The sequence below is a fragment of the Gopherus flavomarginatus genome, chromosome 15, assembly GCF_025201925.1.
Source record: "Gopherus flavomarginatus isolate rGopFla2 chromosome 15, rGopFla2.mat.asm, whole genome shotgun sequence".
NCBI lineage: Eukaryota > Metazoa > Chordata > Testudines > Testudinidae > Gopherus > Gopherus flavomarginatus.
This window is the reverse complement of record NC_066631.1, coordinates 26,150,016-26,174,793: the sequence shown is the minus strand read 5'-3', so window position 1 is coordinate 26,174,793 and position 24,778 is coordinate 26,150,016. Positions and strand designations below refer to the sequence as shown.

The window sequence follows — 24,778 nt, the reverse complement described above, 5'->3', positions numbered from 1 at the left end:
TATTTTTAATCAAATGAGTCAAATATGGGAGCACAGGCATTTTATCGCCACCGCTCTTAGTGATGAAATGCATATGTTTATGTAAACCACACATTGGAGTGATATGAAATGTTTATCAACATGAGTTTGGGGTGGCTGTATTATTCACGAGTGACAGCATCACAAATGAGTTTTGCACGTCATTCCAAACAAGTGTCAAACCTTTATACCACACCGTATGACTTGTCATTCTGTATATGCCACATGTTGTCCAACTCTTCAGGATTTGGAGGGAGAGAAAATAATGACCTTAAAATCATGTAATTGTACTGTCAGGTCCAATATTCCACAATGAATCACAAACAGGTAGAAGTGATGTGTCCCATTGTAAAGAGTTTGTTAGCTCCAATAGTGTAAAGCTTACTACCTGTGATAGGTTCAAAATCGAGTATCTCCAAGCTATGACTTTTCTCCTGCTAAGGGTTGCATGTCCTGCATCCCAAACCAGTGCAATTAATTTTGGAGGAAAAGTTATACCTCACTATAGTTGTTTTGTTGGTTTTAAAGTGACAGCTCTTTGGGGAGACAGATTAGCGAGCAGAGTACAGATGAGGGAAGGATGAACTTTGTCACATGATTCTGCAATTTGTCACATAGCTATCACTACCATTCTGTGTAGTGTGCATATATGACTGGGGAGAAGTCATGTGACCATCACATTTTTACACTCTTGGTCAAACTGTGTCAGACCTAAGCAGCCTAATAGTGCCCCTTTAAAATATATCATGCAAGTGTTCTAATCTGAAGGTTATGCTACAATGAGGAGAGAACTCCTGAAACCAATGAATCTTCCAACTAGAAATCCCAAGGAAGTTAGAAGGTTATACAAGGGAATTGCTGGTTTTCCTATACATACAATTTATTAAACATTGTAATAGTCAAGGAATGAAATATAAACATCTGAAAAAGTATTTTTTTCATATTTAAATATTGTACAGAGTACTACAGCAAGAGCAACAGTTTCCTTCAAAGAACTGCTTTTCACATCTTTCTGAACAGCTGTGTAAATCTGAAGTATTAAGTCAATACTTAAAAGTCAGATTTCTCTTTCAGAGAACTTGCCATTGGCTAAGGATTTAAAAACATCTCTGGGAGGATAGATGGACACTGACAGGTTGAATAGGCCTATAATGTAGGTTGTTTGAAATGAAATTAGATAATTGGTGAGCAGATTAACAAAAACCTAATGGACCAAATTCATACCTGGTATAACCAGGTACAATTGCATTGATTTCAAGAGAGCTACATCAATTTATAACAGGTATGAATTGGGTGAGTGATATATCAATCTCAACATTTTCATGAGGTGTACAAAAACCATGTTACTGGGGGCATTTAAACATTTTTTCTGCAGCACTGGGAACCAAAACCCAGTGACATTAAATTAGCACACAACTAACCAGAAAGTGAAAATGACTACTCCATTTTCAGTTGTATGAATGAAATACAAAATGTCAACCAACAGCATAAATGGTAAGTAAACTAGATTTGTTTTAAACTTTCTCCCTACTAATAAGCTACTAGTAACAAGGGAAGAAAAAAATATATATGATTTTTATTTTGACAGTGCCCCTCTACAACGCCCAGATTTTTCAAGCAATCTAGCATTTAAAGAAGAAATGCAATTATGTGTATGGAATTTAGCTTTCTGTGACTGGTGGCTAAGTATTTTATATACAATAATGACAATTATTTCTTAAAGTAATAATGTGAAAATGCATGACTGGCTTCCTCTAGCCATTTATTCAAGTTATAGTTTTGATATTTAAAAAAACAAACCAAAAAAACCCAACACCCACAAATATTCAGAGAAAGATTCCTTATTTAGGCATATTTTACAACCAGGCTATTTTCTCTCTTCTTTTGGTATATACATTCTTTACTCATCCACTTGGTCTTGAAAATATTCATCTAAAGTAGCAGGTTTCTCTTCTTCATTTTCCTGCCACAAAATAAACAAAGTAAATATTGGTTCCATTTTTCTCTATGGTTACATCTATTCTATGACTTTTTTATTGCAACAGGAATCACAACATTCCATAAAACAGGTAACAAGGAATGCCAAGAAGCAATCTGGTTTCTACAGTCCTCTTAGATACTATAGATCCAAGGATCAGAGTGTAACAAATCTGAATCCAGGCATTCTGTATATTTAAAGAGTACTGAACAACTGAATTTCAAAATGAAATAAGAGGGGCGGATATTTATTTCTTCAGGATTCATGAATATTTGAATAATAATAAAACTAAGTATGGCTTTGATCTGAATGTAATGCATGTGTCTCAGAGTCTATATTTTAGATATTATTCTATAGTTCGAACAAAAGGTATGGGCTTGATGCAGAAATTGTTGGGTGGGATCCTTTGGCCAGTGTCATGGAAGAAGTCAAACTAGAAGATCCCAAAGGTCACTTCTGGCCTTAAAATCTGTGATTCCATTAATTTGACGAGTAATGCAGCCCACAGAATCCATTTTTCAAACTTGCAGAACTATGCTAAGAGAGCGTTTCCATACCCATCCATTTTCATTACAGAGGTTAAATGTCACAGTTAATTCATATACTAAACTCTGCCCTGCTCATGCTGAAAATGCTGGCCAGCTCCTCTTTGGCTGCACAAATCCTTCTTGGCAGTGTCAGTGTCCATGTTTCAAAGTAACACCAACACCATCAGTTCATTACATTTAAGTGATGGGTTTTTTTTTTTTTTAAATTTTACATTTTAAAAGACAAAAGTGCTTTACCTTTGGTTCTTTAAATTCTAGATCTTCCCCGTACTGAATGGCAAAGTCTATGTGCTGCAGCACAATATTTATGCTTTCTTCATCAGAGTGATCATAAGGTAAAAATCGAACCATGCTGTAGTCATCAATCTGGAGGAAGGTTTTCAAAAGTATGACTCTTAGAGGATGTGATAAATAAATAATAAAGAACACTCAATACTCCAAAACAACAAGCATTAATCCATACAAACTCTAACAAGTTACAGATCAGTTGCTTTACCGATGGGGAAAGCGAGATAAAAGGCCACATAGCAAACCAGTGACAGAGTCAAGATTAGAATTCTGGAGCTCCTGGCTGCCTGTCCTCTGTTCAGATCACTACACTACACTGCTTACACATCAGGATCACTTAAATGTTATCTTGACTATATGCCTAACTTATAAGGTAGTCACTGGATGCTGGACTGAAACTCAGTCTGTGAGAGACTAGGCTAAAAAATCCAATTTGTCAGCATTTACACTCATGAGTCTGAGAATTCTCTAGGTCAGTGGTCCCCAAAGTGGGGTCCCCAGACCTTTGGGGGTTCACCATGCATTATGCAGGGGTCAGTCCCTAGAGATAAGGCTGGAATGCACTGAAATAGCATTCTGGCTCTTCTGCTGTATGGAGGATGCCATTTTGTTCTCAATATAGCATCCTCTACACAGTGTAATTTCGCATGCACCTTGTGAGAGAGGTCATGCTGGCAGGAGTGTTCCGGGAGCACTGGAAACAGAAGGAGTTGACATTTAGTGTCAGATGCTAAAGGGGTCCTTGATGGGAAAAAGTTTGGGAACCACTGCTCTAGTTCCCAGAAATACTAGTAAATTAGTTGTATCAAAACATATTTTTGAGAAAGATATAAATATTCTAGATACTATAAAAATACGCATGTGCAGAAAAATTAACTCTGATACTGTAATATTTGTAAATTATAAAGGATTGAATTTCAAAAAGTATACTAGGATAAAACACCAACACATCACTTACCAATCCACATATAGCTTTAGTCAGTTTCTTGAACACTGTGCTTTTTAGTATATTTGCAGAATCTTCGATCACAGAATACATATCAGGATCTAAATACCTGAAAATTTGTTTTTTAACATTAAAAAAACAATTATCAAGGCTTTGAATAATGCATGGTACTTTCAAATCTTTGGCACCATTCCTTGTGGTTTTGTACTTTTAATTAATTTTAGAAGGGAACATATTTGCAAACGCTGTTTTAAAAATAGAGTTTTCTCACATGTATAAACATCATGGTTTATAAGATTATGATTTGTAGTACCAAACTCACTAAAGTTTTAATTTTCTACTTATACTTTAAATTTTTAAAACATTTTTGAGAGATTATGGGGGAAATGTAGATCTTGGTATCTGCATATAAAGAAAAGGGACTATATTTTCACTAAAAAGAAAAAGGAGTACTTGTGGCACCTTAGAGACTAATAAATTTATTTAGGCATAAGCTTTTGTGAGCTAAAACCCACTTCATCAGATGCATGCAGTGGAAAATACAGTAAGAAGATATATATATATATATATATATATATATATATATGCACACACACAGAGAACATGAAAAAACAGGTGTTGCCATACCAACTCTAACGAGACTAGTCAATTAAGGTGGGCTATTATCAGAAGAAAAAAAACTTTTCTAGTGATAATCAGGATGGCCCATTTCAAACAGTTGACAAGAAGGTGTGAGTAACAGTAGGGGGAAAATTAGCATGGGGAAATAGTTTTTACTTTGTGTAATGACCCATCCACTCCCAGTCTTTACTCAAGCCTAATTTAATGGTGTCCAGTTTGCAAATTAATTCCAGTTCTGCAGTTTCTCGTTGAAGTCTGTTTCTGGAGGTTTTTTGTTGAAGACTTGCGACTTTTGGGTCTGTAATTGAATATAATGAAGCAGGACCACCTCTAATTTAGGATTTGAACTACATAGGCAAAATCCTCTGTAAATGGATTCAGAAGGCTCTTACAGTTCTCCAAGTCAATTCTCCATCCATGTGTATATACACATACATGCAGAAGATCATCTGACAAAGTTAGTTGCAAATTATCAGAGGCTACATGGTAAATATCTCAACAATTTAACAATTCCATCTGGCTTCCTCTCCCCACAAGTTGTCCCCAGAGACTCCATTTTCACTTTGGGAGGACATTAGATTGAATTTGTCCTGAATCTTGCCTCAGGGTGTCAGAACACAGAATACGTATTTTTCAAAACTTACTTTTCAATTTCCTTTTTAGCTTTCTTGCTCAACAAATCCATTTTGGTCATGATGTTGATCTGTGGAATCTCTAACAATATCATTGCACTGAGGGCTGCCAAGACACCGGAAATAAACTGACAAAATAAGAAAAGTGATTAAATTAAATACAGACACACAAATATACAGCAATATCTTAGGAGTTTTTAAAAGGAACCTAGTAATCACTGCAGTAAATATACTACTGCTGCATCGCAACAATGCACTAAATGTCATGATACAAGGAAGCATGTAGTGATGCTGCCCTCATATAGCTATGGTGTCACAACAAAAATGTAACAACCCCACCTTCCCTAGGACTAGAATATTTGAAATAGTTAATAAATTATGAGCGCAGGTTTATGCTCTATATGTTATTTATTTTAAAAAGGGCAAGCTCCTTTGTCAAGCACTTTAATACCTTTTGGCTGAAGATCTTACAAGTGCAGAATGTAAGTGGTATCCTAAGGACTTGAAAAATATAGCAGACACCTTCTAGCCAGGATAAAGTGACTCTTGCTTCTCTAAGCCCCACACATAAAGTGACTACAATAGGCTCGCTCTTTTGTGATTCCCTTGTGTATGTGATTCCCTTGCTCACATACACATGCTCCTGCTAGCTTTCATCAAGCTGGCATGAGTATGAACAGAGGCACAGCTGAAGTATGCCAAGTCTAAACCCACCTAAAATGGGTGAGTATGTACTCAGCATGGCTCAGCCGTGTCTCTGCTGCTGCTACCTGTGCTACTGAGGTTACACTGTTATTTATCCTTGTGCTAACTTGCTGAGAGCAAGCGCGACTATGTGTACATGAGCAGGGGAATCACATCCCTAGCTTGTAGCACAGAGATAGCCTGTCTCTCTATTCCTCACCCTCACTTTCCCCGTTCTGTACTATACTTTAATTACCCCATCAGCCTTTTCCGCCCAACCCTATGCATCTCCACACAACTCACCCCTCCATCCTCATTTATAGGAACTGGCTATTTTACCAGAGGGGCAAAACTAGTGACAGATAGATATGACACATAGGAGGCAGAGCAATGTCCAAGAGCATTGCCAGGTCAGAAGCCAACCCACTGGGGGGTGTGCGGGGGTTGATTCCTATCTCAGTGTGTCCTGGACCTTACTTCCAGAGCCTCATTTTTCCAAGTGCCAATTTTCCTCATTTTACAGGTTAAGTGAGTGACACAGGGTCACACTGAAAGCAGTATGAGATCTGGGAAAAAGGCCCAGAATGCCTGACTCCCACTTCCCACCCACCCACTCTCTCTAACCATTAGGCCATAAACAATATTCAAGTTTACGGAAATGTAACAATGGAGAGTTCCAGATAGGTGAAAAACATTATGATTGCTTTTGAATATAGTTATTCACTTTCCCAGATTAATTGTCCTTCTGTAAATTATAAATCAATTGTAACAACCAAGTTTAAAACTGATACCTTAAAAGATTCCACCATAAACTGAGAATCAACAAGAAAAACTCCACAGACACGGAATTCCCACTGCTGCAGCTGCTCCACCAGCTGTTTCATCACTGGCAAATGAGTATAGAGTTCAATCTGACCTAGGACACATACATAATTAATATGCAAGAATGTAAAACTAACGCAGAGACACTGCCAGTATGTTAGTTCATTATAACAGATAGGCATGGGATATTTCTATTAAAATTAGTGAAATCTAGCACAGAATGTGTGATCTTTCTTTTTAGATAATTCTACTTGCTCTTAGATAGATTTATACTCAAATAATAAGTGACTTTTTGGCACTGAACCACAGAACCATACAAAAAGATTTTATCTCCAAATTATCACTGCAAGCAAAAAACGTCTAAGAGTTACACATCAGATAAGCAAAAATGAGGACACCAGAGTACAGAAGTTTGTTTACCTGGGCAATCAAAGAGTATATAGTCATCCTCCACATGGCCAAGAGAATCCTCAAGCCAGTCAAAGTTTTTGGCAAAGTATTCCATGCAAAATACTAAACCACCATTGGGACCAAACCTTAAGGAGTCATCTTCCATAACATCATCCACTTCAATTAATTCTCGAATGTCTAGAATAAAAGATGTTGTGTTGTTTGTTTTTCCAACACTAGGTACTTAAATTCCAGAGGTAAATTCCTACAACAAATTTAATTCTCAAAACAAACGCGACCAATTAAATTTGTTTCAGGTGCTATACCAGCTCCCTCATCATCACAAGCCTTTTGCCAATTTTTGTGATTTTACAGTCACAAATTCCTATTTTTTAAAAGCATTTTTCTTTTCCCTTTTGCCATGTGAAAAAAAAAACCTCAAACAATAAGAGAAACTCACTGACTATACAGGGGAAACAATGAAGCTGACTATTTCTAAGAAGTTTCTTAAACAGTGCTGCAGATTCAGGAAAAATATTTTTGTAGGTCCTACTAATACTGCCTCCAAATGCCTAAAAATATATATATATATATATATATATATAGCTCTTTGACTTAGGTTTAAAAAAAAAATAGATTTAGAATCTGGAGAGTGCTGTCAATCAAACCAGAACAGCTTGGCTATCCAGACTGGTTAATTCTAGGTAACTAAATTTGGAAGTGTCTTATTAAAATGTAAGAAAACTCAATGTTCAAGACTGATTCATCCTGAGTAAGAACTGTTATATTCTTCACCTGTTTTCAGCAGTTCTGAGAGTACGGGAAATTAAGAAAGCGTTAGCCTAAGCACAACTCACCAGCCATCAGAGGATAATTGAAATATTCTGCTGCAGGGTCTAGGTTAACAACTTGCACAGAGCGGTTTATGGCTGCACAATGCTGGACCATGTTGGAACAGTAAGTGCTCTGCAATTTAAATAGAAACCTTATTACACAGCTGCAAGTACCTAAACGGTGTTGCAATTTTAGATCTGAAAGGAGAGGCAACCGTCTAACAGTCAAAGCCAAGGGCTGGGAATCATTACTCCCAGGTTCCATTCCTAACTCTGCCTGACTTGCCGCATATGTTGGAAAGTTACTTCCCCTCCATGCCTCAGTTTTCCTGGCTGTGAAATGGGGAATACTACCACCTCTGTAGAGGACCTTCCAATCCTCAATCGAAAGGAGCGGTGTAAGTGCAATGCAAAGGGTTATTTGTAAATTACTTAAGAGGCCTATCTTCTCTGAAGAGTCACCTCCACTTTACATTATTTCAAATTACAACAGTCGCCAACAATGGCACATGGCAACTTCCACTGAATAGCTTTTAGGCTGGGGCTGCAGCTACCTGCGCCCACAGACCTTCATAACCGCTCCAGTTACCCTATGCACCCAGATACCCCCATGACCCCAATTACTCTCATACCCCTCAGTCACCCCAATCTCCTGTTGCCCCCAATTACCCCGACTACCCGTTACCCCCACACTTCCCAGTTACACCCCCAAATACCCCACCGGTACAAGGCAGGGAGCGGCCGGTCTCACCTTGCCACTGCCCGCCGGGCCCATGACCAGCTGAGCGAAGCGAGGCATAGCTGCCTGCTCCGTTCCCACAACCCGGCGCAATACAGAGACCGAGCGGCAGGAACTGGCTCCTCCACGGTCCCGTAGCGTGGCGGACACACTCTACACACACACGCAGTTCCTCGGATACGGAGGCTCGCACGGCTCAAGCTTCCTGCAGGGGCTGAATCGCGCTGCTCAGCCCAGTTCGCCCCTGCGGAGGAGCCCGAGGCCCGCTGAACGGATACCTTTGCTGGCAGGCCAAAGCGGGGTAGTTTGGTGAAATAGCCAAGGTCCTTACGGCTGTTGGCTGAGCCAGCCTTAGCCTCTGGGAGCTCCTGGGTCCCCGACCTGTGCTCAGCCCAGTGGTTCAGCAATGCCAGTGTAAACTGACTGCACAGCCCTGTGTTGAGACCGTACATCCCCCTGACGGGGAGTCATTGAACATCTAGAGCCAAGGGCTACATGAGATAGAGACCAGGGGATTTTGCCAGGTTCCTCCTATTAATACATCACTAAGTGGTTCCAGTAACTGTGTTATATTAGTGGGGGGATTTGAATGTAGAGAATGGGCCAAATCCCATGGGCTGAGTCTCATTGGCTTCAGTGGGACTGCTAGTGAATTTACTGTGTATTGCATGATTCAATGCTGTGCGTGCACTAACAATCATGCTTCTGTTTATTGTTTCCAATGCTTCTGCAGATGTGGCCTTTAGACCTGTGGTTCTCAACCAGGCATATGTGTACCTCTGGGGATACGCAGAGGTCTTCCAAGGGGTACATCAACTCATCTAGATATTTGCCTAGTTTTACAACAGGCTAAATAAAAAACACTAGCTTGGGCCTTAAAATATTGCAAGATGAGATAAAACAGAGTTGGCAATGTTGGTTTAAATATGGTTTAAATACACCAAGCAAGCTTAACCTCTGTCCCTTATCCTCTCCCCCCCACCACATGCTGTACATCTCTCCTATAAAATAGAGTCAGAGATATACCTTAGTACAGTGGTTTTCAAACTTTTTTTCTGGTGACCCAGTTGAAGTAAATTGTTGATGTCCATGACCCAACGGAGCTGGGGATGAGGGGCTTGGGGTGTGGGAGGGGCTCTGGCCTGGGGCAGGGGGTTGGGGTGCAGGAGGGGGGCAGGGGTCTGGGCTGAGAGGCAGGGATGAGGGCTTTGGTGTGGAGGGGGGGCTCTGGTTTTGGAGTAGGGGATTGGGGTGCAGGCTTTCTTGCAGCATCTCCCGGTCAGTGGTGCAGTAGGGGTGCTAAAGCAGGTTTCCTGCCTGTCCTGGCACCATGGACCGTGCTGCTCCCCGGAAGTGGCCAGCAGCAGGTCTGGCTCCTAGGTGGAGGTGTGCAAGTGGCTCCACGCAGCTCTCACCTGCTTTGTGAAGAGTATTGAGACCTGTGGACAAAAAGTGCCAGAGAGGCGTTTTTGTGTATTGTTTGCTATGGCAACACTCTGGTTGACTTTGAACAGTCTGAGTGGGTCAGTCTGTAGTTATCCCCACACACAAGGGTGCAGAGATCACAGGTTTGCTGATCCTGTAGGGTGCTAGATCCCACTCTTACCCAGGCTGGGGGCACAGCACACATCCCTTCTCCCGCCTTGCGGTGCCCCTAGACCCAGCACCAAGAGACGCGCCCCCTGCTGACTCCCTCTGGCTCATCACCTGTCTCCCCTCCAGGCGCCGAACCTAAAGAATGCACCTTAGCTTCCTGGCACCGCCCCCAGGTCACTCTACGGCGGCCCTAGTAGCTCAGCACCGTCCCCTAGCGAGCGTGTCACCCCCCCGTCGTCCCCTCGGAAACCAGGCTCCTCCCTTCCCTAACGTCACTCAGAGCGAGACTTGGCTGCTCCTCCCCCTCGAGCTCTCGCGATAAGGCGGCGGCGCGCGGGGCTGGTCGGGAAGCTGCATGTGCTGGTGGGGTCGGAGGCAGCAGCAGCAGGAGGAGCCGCCCCCTCCCCCCGAGAGTGCGACGTGAGGGGCCAGCCGGGTAATAAGCCTTGCGAGGCGGAGGGGCTCCCCGCGGGGACTTTTCCCCCAGCCTGCTCCGCACCTTCTCCCACCCTGCCCGATATCCGGCACCCCTCCCCGTGAGACACTCCTCCCCCCCTAACCTCCCGGCACCCCTCCCCGTGAGACACCCCTCCCCCCCAGCCCCCTCCCGGCACCCCTCCCCGTGAGACACCCCTCCCCCCCAGCCCCCTCCCGGCACCCCTCCCCGTGAGACACCCCGGCACCCCTCCCCGTGAGACACCCCTCCCCGTGAGACACCCCTCCCCCCCTCTAACCTCCCGGCACCCCTCCCCGTGAGACACCCCTCCCCCCCTCTAACCCCCCCGGCACCCCTCTCCCCCTCTGGCCCACCCCCCCCGGCACCCCTCCCCGTGAGACATCCCTCCCCCCCTCTAACCCCCCCGGCACCCCTCCCCGTGAGACATTCCTCCCCCCCTCTAACCCCCCCCCGGCACCCCTCCCCGTGAGACATCCCTCCCCCCCTCTAACCCCCCCCGGCACCCCTCCCCGTGAGACACCCCTCCCCCCCTCTAGCCCCCCCGGCACCCCTCCCCGTGAGACACCCCTCCCCCCCTCTAACCCCCCCCGGCACCCCTCCCCCCCTCTGGCCCACCCCCCCCCCGGCACCCCTCCCCGTGAGACATCCCTCCCCCCCTCTAACCCCCCCGGCACCCCTCCCCGTGAGACATCCCTCCCCCCCTCTAACCCCCCCGGCACCCCTCCCCGTGAGACATCCCTCCCCCCCTCTAACCTCCCGGCACCCCTCCCCCCCCAACCCCCCCAGCACCCCTCCCCCGTGAGACACCCCTCCCCCCCTCTAACCTGCCAGCACCCCTCCCCATGAGATACTTCTGACCCTCTGGCACCCTGGAACCTCTCTCATTCAGACGCCCCTCACCCCCTGTGACCCTGTCTGAACCCCTCCCCATCAGACACCCCTGACCCCCTCTGACCCACCCATCATCACTCCCCTTCAGACACCCCTCACCCCCTGTGACCCTGCCTGAGCCCTGCCACTTCAGGCACCCTTCACCCCTTCTGACCCCCCCCCCAGCACCCTTCCCCTTCAGACACCCTTCACCCCTTCTGATCCCCCCCAGCGCCCCTCCCCTTCAGATACACCTTACCCCCTCTGACCCCCACCGCACCTCTCCCCTTTAGACACCCCTCGCCCCTTGTGACCCCTCCTGAGCCCTTCCCCTTCAGACTCCCCTCCCCAGCACCCCTCCCCGTCAGACTCCCCTCCCCCTCTCTGACCTCCCCAGCACCCCTCCCCGTCAGACTCCCCTCCCCCTCTCTGACCTCCCCGTCAGACTCCCCTCCCCCCCGACCTCTCCAGCACCCCTCCTCATCAGACACACACACCGCCATCCCCACAGAAGCCCTCTCCTTCAGACACCCCTTACTCCCTCTGACACCCCCCGCCGCACCCTTCCCTGTCAGACACCCCTCACCCGCTCTGGCCCCTGGTACCCCTCCCCTTCAGACAATCCTCCCTCCCTCCCCGACACTCCTCCTTTTCAGATGCTCCCTCTGATGCCCCTGGCATCCTTCATCCCCTTCGGGCACTCTTCACCCAGCACCTGTGACCTCCCCTTTAGACACCCTTCCCTCTGGCACCTCTGACCCCCTCCTCCTGGAACCCCTCACTCCCTCTGATCTCCCTGGTAACCCCTCCCCATCAGGCACCCCCCATCCTCCCTGGCACCTCCTCCTGTTCAGTCACCCCCTCCCCATCCTGACTCTCACCCCCTCCCTCACCCCTCCCCTTCAGATGCCTCTGATCATTCCCCAGCACCTCTGCCTCTTCAGATGCTCCTCACCCCCTACCCCTTCCCACCCTGTCTCTGTATAACCCACCACCACCACCACTCTCCTCCACTGCCAGCACTCCACCCCACCCCTATCCATCTAATCCGATCCTGCCTCTGCCCTGTCACTACCTGACCCGTGGCTCTCTGCATCCTGATCTCTCTGATCCTCCCTCTACTGGCACTCCTCACCCTCACCCCCAACTTGGTTTGATCCCCGAGGTATGGCTCATCCTGTCTGCTTAGGGTGACCAGATAGCAAGTGTGAAAAATTGGGTGACCAGGTAGCAAGTGTGAAAAATTGGGACAGGGTGGGGGGTAACAGCTGCCTATATAAGACACAGCCTCGAATATCAGGACTGTCCCTATAAAATCAGGAGATCTGGTCACCCTATGTCTGCTCCATCCTCCCTGGCATGTCCCACATTTCAATCAATATGCCCAGGCCCCACATTGATTTCCACTGCCCCCTCACCCATATGCCCTCAATTCCTGGACACTTCATGTTTCCTACAAGCACCCCAACATTTGTCTCAATCCTCTAATGCTGATTATAACCACTCCGTCTCTTGATGTACCTACAGTCCCCTCCACATACCCACCATTCATCTCAACTGTCACAGCATAACACCCCACATCTCTCTTCACCCCACCCCACCCTGCATGTTTCATTTCCACACCCCTCCTTTATGTGCTGTGTATCTATGCCCTTCCTTTATCTCATCCTCTGTGCATCCACAACCTCATGATACCATCTCCTCATATGTTGCTGTTGTTACTTGTCCCTTTCCACTCTTTCCTGTTGCTTCCTCTCCCTCCCCCACATCCTTGTAGCAACATGAGCTTTAATCCTTGAGCCTCCGCAGTCCTCTAAAATGGGCACATTGGGGAAGATGACTTATTCTTCATCCTCCAATATCTCAGCAATTTAAAACAAAAACATAACTACACTTTCCTCTTGTGGCCTGCAGGCTTGTGAGATGGCAATGGATATAGCTGAGTCCACAGTCCCTGACTGCAAAGGAGATCTAAGGAGCAACGCCAGGTCAGATGCAGACTATCCTCTCCGGGTCCTCTACTGTGGAGGCAAGTGCTGAGGAGGCACTCACACATGATGCCTCTGGTGCTGTACGAATGACAATAGCTCAGTGCAGGTGGTGACTGAGAGATCCACTTCCAGCCATAAGGCTCTGCTTGCAGAACCGGGGAAGGGTCTGCTTTTTGCACTCTGCAGTCTCCTCTCTGTAATGCTTCATGCTACGGATCTCTGTGTTTTTACTCTTAACCTAGCATTGATATTCAAAGTACTGTCACATGGTGTGTACCTAAAGCATTTGTGACAGTACTTTGAATCTGTGGTGGGTTAAACAAGACTTCTCAATTGGCATGTCTGTTTATGGCTTCCTATACAAGAAGAATGAGTTGCTCTCTTAAATTAATGGGCATCACACTTGGACTGTAAACACTTCTGGGCTGAGACCCTTTCTGTACAGAGTAAAGTCGCTATCACAAAGCAGCTCTGATCCTGATTAGGGCCTCTAGGTATTACTGTAATACTAGTAATAAAGTTAGAACTAAGGGAAGGAAATTCTTTGTACAGTTGGGTCTGCCTGCTTTATCCACTGTTGCATGATATCAGAGTCAAATATTATGGCCAGATTTAAAAAGGGACTGAATAATTTTGAGTTATTCAATATCTATATATCGCATAGTTGGCTAGGTGTATTATGGGGCTCTGCCTTTCTTCTTGGATATTGGCTTCTCCTGGGGGCAGCAGAATTAAATAGATGATCCAGTAATCTCCTGTGGCAAATATCATCTGCCTCAAGGAGAAGTGGTGTCTTCTAATTTTGCCTGAAAGGTCTGGGCACTCTCTGCTCTTTCTTCTCCCTGGCCATAGAGATTATTCTCATGCTAAGCCTTGAGTCAAATGCATAGTGTCTGAACAAATGACTAGTAGGAGAAAACTGAAACTCTGGTTGACCTCAATAAAGTAACATCATCATTTTTGTGGCAAGGACTTGGTGGTTATTTCACAGGCCTTTCATCCTCCGGATCCTGGGTTTAAATGACGATTTAGTTCTGTAGCACTATAGATGTGTTTATGACTTGACAGGAAAAAGCCCTGTTGAGGTGTTTCCATTTCAAGTAAATCTAAATGATGTCTAAATCTTGACTTTGGTCACAAATCAAGATGTGTTGGACTTATTTAGTTTTCACTCACCTTGGAGTACCTCCCAGAATCACTTCCTAGTTTGGCGCAGCTCAGGAAGGCCAGCATTTCAATACTAGAGTTGCTTCATGCTAGAGTTTTATTCTTATTGCTAAGCAAGTGAGAAGATTCAAAGTTGTTGTCGCTCTGTGCTCTCGGAGTTAAGGAAGTCGTCTTGTCCTCAGCTGCAAACTTCCTGGTTTTTATCATTTTATGTTACAGCCTCATAATATAGCTATAGGATTTTATATGTGAAGTGTCAGATATGAAAGGCTATTAAAATTTGTGGTTGAAACACCAACTGTTTGACTGCAGTAGCTCCAAGAGATTCAGCCTCACAATTCTTGGTTCTGTATTATACAGACACCAGTGTTGTTACTTATGAGTATTAAGAGTGTATATGAAGAAACTGCATGGTGTGTATTCTTGAAAACTGTGTTATGATGGGTTCGAAGGACAAACACCACTAGATCACTTTGTCCATCCCTCTTGCTAGGGCAGGTTGGGTCTCTACAATGCATTGTGGTCTACCTTTCCTGAAGCTTGAATTTAGGGCCTTTAGACTGAGACAAATGTGTTGGTTTAGTGTAAAATAGGTGCAGAATTATAAAATATAGATTGTATATTCAGTGGCATCTTCATTTTGTTATTCCTGCATGTCCAGTACTAGGACTATAGGTAGGCAGCATGATTCAGTAGTAAAGAAAGGTAACCACTGTAATGTAATGGATAGGGGAAAGTGACAGAATATTTTAGAGAGCTGATAAGACAGGGTATATGTTATCTTGTTTTTAGGATGTGATTTAGTAGATAAATTTAGCAGAGAGGCACAACGTTTTGGTTCCTTTTCAGAACTCAGGGCTGAGTGCTGAGTTGCTAGCAGAGCAGTGTGGTTAATAGATGTCAATGCAGTGGCATAAAGTCACCCAAAGATTAACATGACAAAAGGATTGTTCTTGATATGAAATATTAATGGGTGGGGAATGAAATTTCTTAATAATCTCCTTCTTTTCCTTCCCCAGTCTGTTCATTGCCAACAGAGGTGAGTTCATTTCACATTTGGATTTATTCTCCCCTCTCCCATCCGAGTTCTCCATGTACTCACTATGGGGATTCTCGCTGCCCTTCTCCACCTGCTATACTTCAACCCTTAAAGTTCTATGCTGCAGCCACTATCTGGCTGAAGAAGAAAGTGCAGATCTCCCTTGGAAATGGTTAGTGTTGATCTAGGAGACACCATTGAGCTATACAAGATGACTTTCCTCCAGGCTCCTGGATAGCAAACTGAGCACCTGCATAGTTTGTCTTGCCCAGCCCCTGTTGGTCTGAGGAATTGAACGTGTCTCCTGTAAGGTGGTGCAGAGCACAGTCACTAATCAATTAGGCTGATCCTATGTTACTTGCTTCTGCTTTTTTCCTGCACCCCATCCTAACTTCTCCACAAATCCAGCTTTTTACACCAGCTCCGTTTCACTCCACAGTCCAGACCTAAAATTTTACTGCCAGCTAATAAATGAAATCAACTGAAGTGCATGTCCCCAAGCAAAATGAAGAAATAGCTTGCATTTTACCTTGCTGCTAATTTGCCTGTTAATCAGACTCTCACTATGCATTAGTGATATATTTTGTAATTTCTCAGATAACAATTTGTGACCTTTTCCCCCTAGTACTGTGAATACATGCCTGATGTGACTAAATGCAGACAATGGTTAGAGAAGAATTTTCCAAATGAATTTGCGAAACTTACTGTAGGTAAGAATCTTTCTGTATTTTTCCAGTTGATCAGGGCTTGTGACCTAAAGACTGAGGGTTGCATGTGTAAAGAAACAAAACCCTACATCCTGTGAGAATGATATTATGATACACTGCTGAAACTGAACATTCTACTTCTGTCCATTCTCTGATCTGTGTAATTGTACTGTAATAATCTTTACTTCCCTACTATTCATCTCCCTTCTCTGGTCATGTTAAGTCTAAAATTTAGATTAAGCTGCCTAAGCCCTCGTCCAGACTAACCCGCGGCATCGACGGGTTAAAATCGATTGCTCGGGGATCGATATATCGCGTCTAGTCTGGACGCGGTGTATCGATCCCCGAGCGCGCTTACATCGATTCCGGAACTCCATCAATCCGAACGGAGTTCCGGAATCGACGCGGAGAGCCGCGGACATCGATGCCGCGCCGTCCAGACTGGTGAGTACCTCGATTTTAGAAATTCGACTTCAGCTACGTTATTCCCGTAGCTGAAGTTGCGTATCTAAAATCGATTTTAATTCCTAGTCTGGACGTGGCCTAAGGGAGGTATTATGTCGTCTTATAGCTTCTGTGAAGGGCTTGTATCCTTTTGGGTGCTGTAAAATAATAGCTTGACAACGTGCGAGAATATGTAATATTCTGTCAAATAATGTCTGACATGACATATAGAGCTTCCTCCCAGGGCTACACAGAAATTTCCTATTGTACCCAGTCATCTGTTCAGTTAAGATTACATCTAGAATTGCTATTAACTGAACTGGTGAGTGAGTTCAAAGTTAAACTACCCATAGGGGGAAAAGTAATAAATCCTATCTATCGGGATTCTAAATAGGAAGTATTACTGGTGAAAATAAATGTTTAGAGTGGAAATTTATATTTGGAACATGAATGACAATGTTGATACTAATCTCTCTCTCTCCTAAAAACTATTATATGGAGATGCTACTTTGGAATGGTGAATGTAGCCTGAGGCTAAGGTTTTTTAATGTTTGATGTCTAATTTGTGCAAATGTGGTGATATAATGCCATACACATAACATGTGTCTGCAGATGGGATACTGCAATGATAGAATAGGCATTAAAGTAACATCTTACTAAGCCTGAGAATTGCCTTGCAGATGCAATATGTCAGACGTGGGGGTCCTACTTATTAAACTTCTTCTTTTTTTTTTTTTTTAATATAATAAGAAAATTCACCAAAACAGGAAACTGGATTTGGAGAAGGTCAAGGAACAGCAGGAGAAGAGGAGGAGAAGAAAAAGCAAAAGAGAGGCAAGGTCTAAATAGTTGATTGTGGTATTAATCTGGCCCATAAACTTAGAACCCGTCTTACATATGCCGTTTGTGGAATCTTTGTCTACTTTGGGATCCTTTTTCAACCAGCTGAAATGCACTCTAGCACAACTTCTCAACCTTTTGGGTCATTTTATAAAACTCATTTATTAGCTGTTGAGGTAATGGTGTACAAAACAAATCCTGTACATGAATGCAGTATTCCTGCAAATTGGTGCAGATATATGTTGCAGAGTGCTGAGAATGTTAGGCAGCCTGGCAAAAGAGTCAAGCTAGTAACAATACCAAATGCATATAAAAGATGCAAGTTGTATTTCCTGGTCATTCATGAAGTCCTATGTCATCCAGGCCCAATCAACACTAGGGCTCCCTTGTGCTGGGTGCTGTACAAAGATGTATATGGCTGACAGTCTCTGGACCAAATAACTTTTGGTCTAAAAGCTCCATGTGTCTGTACAGCTGAAAAAACAGGAAAATTTGTAGTCATGCATTAGACTGCAGGGTTGATTAAATCCAGTGTGAATACTATGATAGTGAAAATGTTACCTGCTTATAACTGTACCAAAGGTTTGCTGTAAATGCTGCATTTTAATACAGGAATTAACTCTCTCTAATTGGCTAGGTGTAAGTATATATTTCACAAAACTATTTTAACACTGAGTACTGAAGTCCATTTCCTGCATCTGTAATGTTTTAACCCTTCTCAGACTTAATGTCCTTTGGTCAATGCTGCCTTAAGTAGGAATAAGAAATAAAAAGTAATGTTACAGCCTTAGCTGACCATGTATTAATGTTTGTTGTAATACTGTACCTTTATGGCATGATTAAGACAACTGTGAGATGTTATATTTTCAATACAACACTGCAATGTTGTACTTATATTGATATAACATTATGCAACATATGAAATGTTTATGATAATTGTATGGGAATGTAAGGGTGACAATAACTTTTTTCAAAATTACTATGTGGGAAAAAAAATTGCCATTTCAGGTTCTTATTTTTCTGAAGTGCAAGTGCAATATATGAAATGGTTACTTAGATACTCATTTGATTTTTGTCCTGTCTCAAAGGTGGAAGGGGTCAGATAAAACAGAAAAAGAAGACTGTACCACAGAAAGTTACAATAGCTAAAATTCCTAGAGCAAAGAAGAAATATGTCACAAGAGTGTGTGGCCTTGCAACTTTTGGTGAGTTTGCCAAGTGAACACTTCATTATTCTAACTGCATTTGCTTTTGACCATTGAGTTATATTAACTCAAAATTTTTGTTGGTTCATATTAGCAGGAAAAAGTTCAGCAACAAACTTCTTTTGAGTCACTTTGTCTTCCTGCTCTTGATTTCACTCTTCTGTCCTTATCCTACTATTTCTCTGTGCTCCTGTCTCTGCTTCTCCAGACCTCTGTCCTTAAAAATCAACTTCAAGCAATCTTTTTTTTTTTTTCTTTATCAATAATTCCCTCCATGCCCAGGCACGGCCACTACTTGTCTTACATTTACAGTCTGTTAGATATCAAGTGTCATGTACATTTATGATGCTATATAAATGATTTTAGTTGACGTAAAGAACTACCAAATCTTATATCCTTTCTCTGGTTACAAAGGTCCAGTTTCAAATTCTTAGTAGAATAAAATATATTGTCAGCAGCCCTCATTCATATATTTTCCCTTTTAATTATTTTATCTTTTTGTTCCCTTTCTGCTTGAAATGCTATCTTCTAAGGTTCTTATTTCCACTGATTTTTGTTTAAAAGTAAGCAAAGACACAGCAAAGGAAGTTATACCTGTCGATGTCAATCTCAATATCAGTATGCATTTAAGTCAAACAGTCTTTGCTCTATTGTGTATTTTGACTTTTTTAAAGTAACTGTGCATATACATAAAAGCAATTTGCTCTCTGTCAATACATATTTGAATAAGCTTATGAAAACAAATTATTTGAATGGATTTCCCCACAAATTCTTGGGATTAAAAATGCTCAAGTGAATCCCCTAATAATACAATCCATAATCAATGAAATAGACAGTTAAAGCTAGAGTATCAACCAGAGCAGCCTCAGTTCACTCATAGTTTTATTATCCAAACATCTTAACATGCACACTGAACTTCCTTTTATTTCCCATATTCCTTTAAAAAGGCAAGCTTTAACCTTGGCTTCAACATAATACTCTTTCACTTAGAGTACATAATGTATGTCTGTGAAATGTATCTTAATTTCCCTGAGGTGTCAGTTAAAACTTTTATGTGTGATTTATTTGAATTGCATATTGTGTTAGAAGAAACTCAAATTTCAGGAAAACAGTATCGCGCTTTAAAAAGGGAGCATTTTTAATTTTCTGCTTAAGAAGTCATTTACTAAAAATGAAGGTTACTCACCTATAACCAGAATTATTGGAGATGGGCTCTGCACATTTCCCCCAATGCGGTGCTGCACCATTGGTTCACCCCAAGAATGGGAACTTGTAGAGACCACATAGAGAAGAAATATTAGAGAAAATTAAAATAGCATAACTCTCTTCACAGGACAAATTCAGAGAATAAATGTTCCTGAAATATGTTACACACTTACGGATCTGGTTTAACTAGAAACCCTGGCACAACCTTAATTATGATGAAACTAGTTGCTACTGATATCTTCGTAATTAAAGCAAGTTTTAAATTTTGGGTGTTTAAGCTAGAGAAGACATTATGATATTGACTCTTTGTTCTATACATTTTCTTCTATGTAAATAGAAATTGATCTGAAGGAAGCACAAAGGTTTTTTGCTCAGAAATTCTCTTGCGGTGCCTCGGTAACAGGAGAAGATGAAATCATAATTCAGGGGGACTTTACAGATGACATAATTGATGTAATCCAGGAGAAATGGCCTGAGGTAAATGTAAAAGTGACTTATTTTTATCACATCATGGTCATAAAATTACTAGTTAAGTCATGAGGCTGTAGCCCATGCTCTTGTGATACAATTCTGAAATTGTTTTTCATTTCTACCCTGGCCACAAGTAGAAATGTAAGATACCAAACTAAAAGAGCCAGTAGTTTACCTTGCTATGTCCACTCCTAAACAGTACTTAATCCTTCATAAGAACATGACACCCAACTATCTCCTCATTTTCCAAAAACTACATAATTATCTGCGGCTAGGTGCTTGGATACTATAGTGATGAAGGCCACAAATAGCTGGATAAATATAAAATCTCCATGATTTCTTCCACACTGTTCCTTGTGTGTGGAATGTCTCTCCAGCTGATCACGTTTCTTCTCAACCATATGTCTGTTGCCACCTATGAGAAATTAGCTAATGTTTAAGTAGTTGGACTGAGATTCAGATGGTTTAGAAGTGATGTAATTACATTCTGTTGGTGTAATTATAACAAGACATTTTTACTGGCTTGTACCTGTGTGTCTCTCCTGCCTTTGTACATTGACTATTTGGTGCCCATTATGCAATGGATTCTGTGACTGGCCTTGTTGATTTCAGTGGGGCTGTACATGGACCCAGAGATCCAGTCATGTAAAATTCATCACAGGGTGAGAGCCTTAAATGGGAAGCTCTTCAGGGAGTGACTGTTTCTGTAAAGAACCTAGCACAGCAGGGCATAGTAAGGAATGCACACTCCCCCCTACCCCCTTAAAGTAATATCTGTTTGTTGTAGGTGGATGATGACAGCATTGAAGATCTTGGAGAAGTGAAGAAGTGATTTTGAAAGACTGCCTTTATTTAATTACATGGTTATAGTTGACAGAGCCAAAGCAAGGCTTCTAAATGCATTTACTCTGCAGTAAAACTGTAGGGTGTCCTTACCCATGGCATTTTCACCATTCTATATAGGCTGCTTGGTTTGTTTTTTGTTGTGACTTTTGCCAAAGTTCAACTGGGGGTTCTATCATGCTCATGCATGAAGGTAGGGATTTAATTAAATAAAGTTATTGTTCCTCACTGACCGAGGTTATTGTCTCCTTACAGCTATTTTTATTTTTGTAACAGAATTTAATGAGTTTTAAGACCTGATTCAATTAAAATTAGGGCTGTCAAGTGATTAAAAAAATTAATTGCACTGTTAACCAATAATAGAATATCATGTTTTAAAATATTTTTTAATGTTTTACATTTTCAAATATATTGATTTCAATTACCACACAATACAAACTGTACAGTGCTCACTTTATTTTATTACAAATAAATTCACTGTAAAACACAAAATAGTATTGTTCAGTTTGTAATACAATTCTTATATTAGGTAATCTCTTTATCATGAAAGTTGAACTTACAAATGTAGAACTATGTACAAAAAAAAACTGCATTCAAAAATAAAATGTAAAACTTTAGAGCTTACAAGTCCACTCAGTCCTACTTTTTGTTCAGCCAATTGCTAAGACAAACAAGTTTGTTTACATTTGCAGGAGATAATGCTGCCTGCTTCTTGTGCACAATGTCACCTGGAAGTGAGAAGAAGTGTTCTCATGGCACTGTTGTAACCGGCCTCGCAAGATGTGCTAAAGATTCACATGTCCCTTTATGCTTCAATCACCATTCCAGAGGACATGCATCCATGCTGATGACGGGTTCTGCTTGATAACCATCCAAAGCAGAGCAGACCGACTGTAGTTTCTGCATTGGAGTGTTGCCCTTTTAAGACTTCTGAAAGCAAGCGCCACACCTAGTCTCTCTCAGATTTTGGAAGGCACTGCAGATTCTTAAATCGTGGATTGAGTGCTATAGCTATCTTAAGAAATCTCACATTGGTACCTTCTTTGTGTTTTGTCAAATCTGCAGTGAAAGTGTTCTTAAAATGAACATGTGCTGAGTCATCATCCGAGACTACTATAACATGAAATATATGGCAGAATGCAGGTAAAATAGAGCTGGAGACATACAATTCTCCCCCAAGGAGTTCAGTCACAGAATTTATTAATGCATTATTATTTTAACAACTGTTATCAGCGTGGAAGCATGTCCTCTAGAACGTTGGCTGAAGCATGAAGGGGCATACAAATATTTAGCATCTCTGGGATGTAAATACCTTGCAATGCAGGCTACAAAAATCCCATGCGAACGCCTGTTCTCACTTTCTGGTGACATTGTAAATAAGAAGTGGGCAGCATTATCTCCTGTAAATGTGGACAAACTTGTTTGTCTTAGCAATTGGCTGAATGAGAAGTAGAACTGAGTGGACTTGTAGGCTCTAAAGTTTTGCATTATTTTGTTTTTGAGTGTGGTTATGTGACAAAAAAATCTACATTGTAAGTTGCACTTTCACGATAAAGAGACTGCACTACAGTACTTGTATGAGGTGAATTGAAAAAATACTGTAATTTTTACAGTGCAAATGTTTGTAATAAAAAATATTAAATGAGCAGTGTACACTTTTTATTGTGTTTGTAATTAAAAATATTTGAAAATGTGGAAAAACATCCAAAAAATTTAATAAATTTCAATTTGGTATTCTGTTTAACAATGCAGTTAATCAGGATTAATTTTTTTATTAATCTTGAGTTAATGGCAATTAATCAACAGCCCTAGTAAAAATGTGTTCTCACTTGACCCTTCCACCAGTTTCAAATGATCCAATTGGAAATCAAAGTTCAATGCACTTACACTGGTGCAACTCCTCTAACTTGAATGGAGTTATTTAAATTGGTGTAAATGAAAAGTGAGATCAGAAATGGGCCTCAGGTTCCAAAGATCTGTTAATAGTTTCATATTAAAAGGGTTGATAGAGCAAGGAACACTAAGGAATGTAAGACACTGAAGGACATGCTGTTTACAACAAATACTGTAAGATAAGATTTGTATGACTCCTACCAGCCAAATGCTATATTGGCTCATATGGTTAGTCCACTTAATGCATACGAGTCTGGAATAAACAGTATCTGCACATCTGACTTCTGGTTTGCTGCTAATATAAAACTGATAGCGTTCAAACCAGGACTATAGTCTTAAAGAGAAATGTTTGCTGAATTTAAATACAGTGCTAAGTAAGAAACTGAATTTAAGGAAAAAGTATTGTGAATAAATGTATCAACCTGTCTGAACAACACACACTAGCTCTTCTTTCAGCTTTATACTATGAAACTGTAACTAGTTCTGTGTCAGTCATGTAATAAAAGCTGAATTATCTTCTAGAAAGACTTAAAGTGATTTCTTAGTATTATTAGCATGTAGCTGGCTTGAGAGAAATTCAAATTATGGTTAAACCAAACCACCTCTAGGCCTAGGGGCCAAATTTCTTCAATCTAGGCAATATATTGATGTTGAAAGATTTTGCTTCAGCTGACTGTAGCCACATCTTTGTGACAAATAACTAAGTAACTTCATACCAAAGACTTTTCCTGCTAAATGTTTTAGCACAGGTAGTCTGTGAATTGATGGGCCAGAATTGATGTTGGTACTTAAGTGTTACGGAATTTCTCTTTGCAACTGTTACATTCAAACTCTTAAAGGAGTGGTAGACTTGCAACATATATAAAATAGCAGCTGAAGCTTCTCTGATAAAGTGGTTTTAAATATGCCTGACTTGAGTCATCACAGTGTATAAACTGATAGTTGTAATTCATGTAATGCGCTGTATCTGACAAGCAACAACTGCCCTGCTGTAACTGTTTTACTGTGTTCGTTATATTAGTCACCTTATGGCAATTTCATATAGGTGCCAGGTTCTGTTAGATGTGTCTTATGAATTCAGTTTTAAGCATATATAATTCTTCTATAATTCCACCAGTTACACTACTGCCTCAGGGTAGAAAAGCTCAGTACTGTAATTTTAAATCCCTAAAGTATTAAAGTACAAGAATTTTACCTTAAGACACTAGTTTCATGTAATTTTAAAATTAAGTGCAATTAGAATTAAGTAGCCACTTATACTTCTAAAAGTTAAATACAGTTCCTTTTTAAGCTATGCAAAAATTAGATGTTTCAACTCTCTGTCCCACTGCATGAATGAAGGGCAGAAATGGAGTAACTTCCAGTTCTCCAGGGTAAGAGATTCAAAAGAGTGCCTCAGCCTTCCCAATTTCCAGTGCAAGCAGCAGCCCTTAGCACCTAGGCAGTTGGGACCAGTCGATACACAGTACATTGCTTTTGCTTTGCATTGACTGTGTCTTTTCTGTAAAAGCCTGGGAGAGACATGGCCTAGGTACCTTTAACCTTGCTGT

At 41.9% G+C, this 24,778-nt stretch overlaps 2 protein-coding genes across 4 annotated transcripts; one reads left to right on the top strand and one right to left on the bottom strand.

Annotated features, from left to right (window-relative positions):
- Window positions 1-873: 873 nt before the first annotated feature.
- Window positions 874-14,661, bottom strand: GPN3 (GPN-loop GTPase 3). Of its 3 annotated transcripts, none has more exons than XM_050924310.1 (9): window positions 14,590-14,661; window positions 9,915-9,938; window positions 7,785-7,893; window positions 6,958-7,125; window positions 6,507-6,631; window positions 5,044-5,159; window positions 3,791-3,887; window positions 2,782-2,910; window positions 874-1,981 (listed from the first exon to the last, which is right to left on the bottom strand). In XM_050924310.1, the coding sequence occupies exons 1-9, from the start codon at window positions 14,644-14,646 to the stop codon at window positions 1,919-1,921; spliced, it is 888 nt and encodes a 295-aa protein (XP_050780267.1). In that variant the 5' UTR covers window positions 14,647-14,661; the 3' UTR covers window positions 874-1,918. The 3 variants fall into 3 exon arrangements, with proteins under 3 accessions (XP_050780267.1, XP_050780266.1, XP_050780265.1); XM_050924309.1 differs by lacking the exon at window positions 14,590-14,661 and adding an exon at window positions 10,106-10,214; XM_050924308.1 differs by lacking the exons at window positions 9,915-9,938; window positions 14,590-14,661 and adding an exon at window positions 8,512-8,690.
- On the top strand, window positions 10,434-21,572 carry DENR (density regulated re-initiation and release factor). The gene is made up of 8 exons (XM_050924311.1): window positions 10,434-10,531; window positions 13,337-13,451; window positions 15,600-15,619; window positions 16,245-16,329; window positions 17,521-17,604; window positions 18,699-18,815; window positions 20,359-20,498; window positions 21,280-21,572. The coding sequence occupies exons 2-8, from the start codon at window positions 13,346-13,348 to the stop codon at window positions 21,322-21,324; spliced, it is 597 nt and encodes a 198-aa protein (XP_050780268.1). The 5' UTR covers window positions 10,434-10,531; window positions 13,337-13,345; the 3' UTR covers window positions 21,325-21,572.
- The last annotated feature ends 3,206 nt before the right edge of the window (window positions 21,573-24,778 follow it).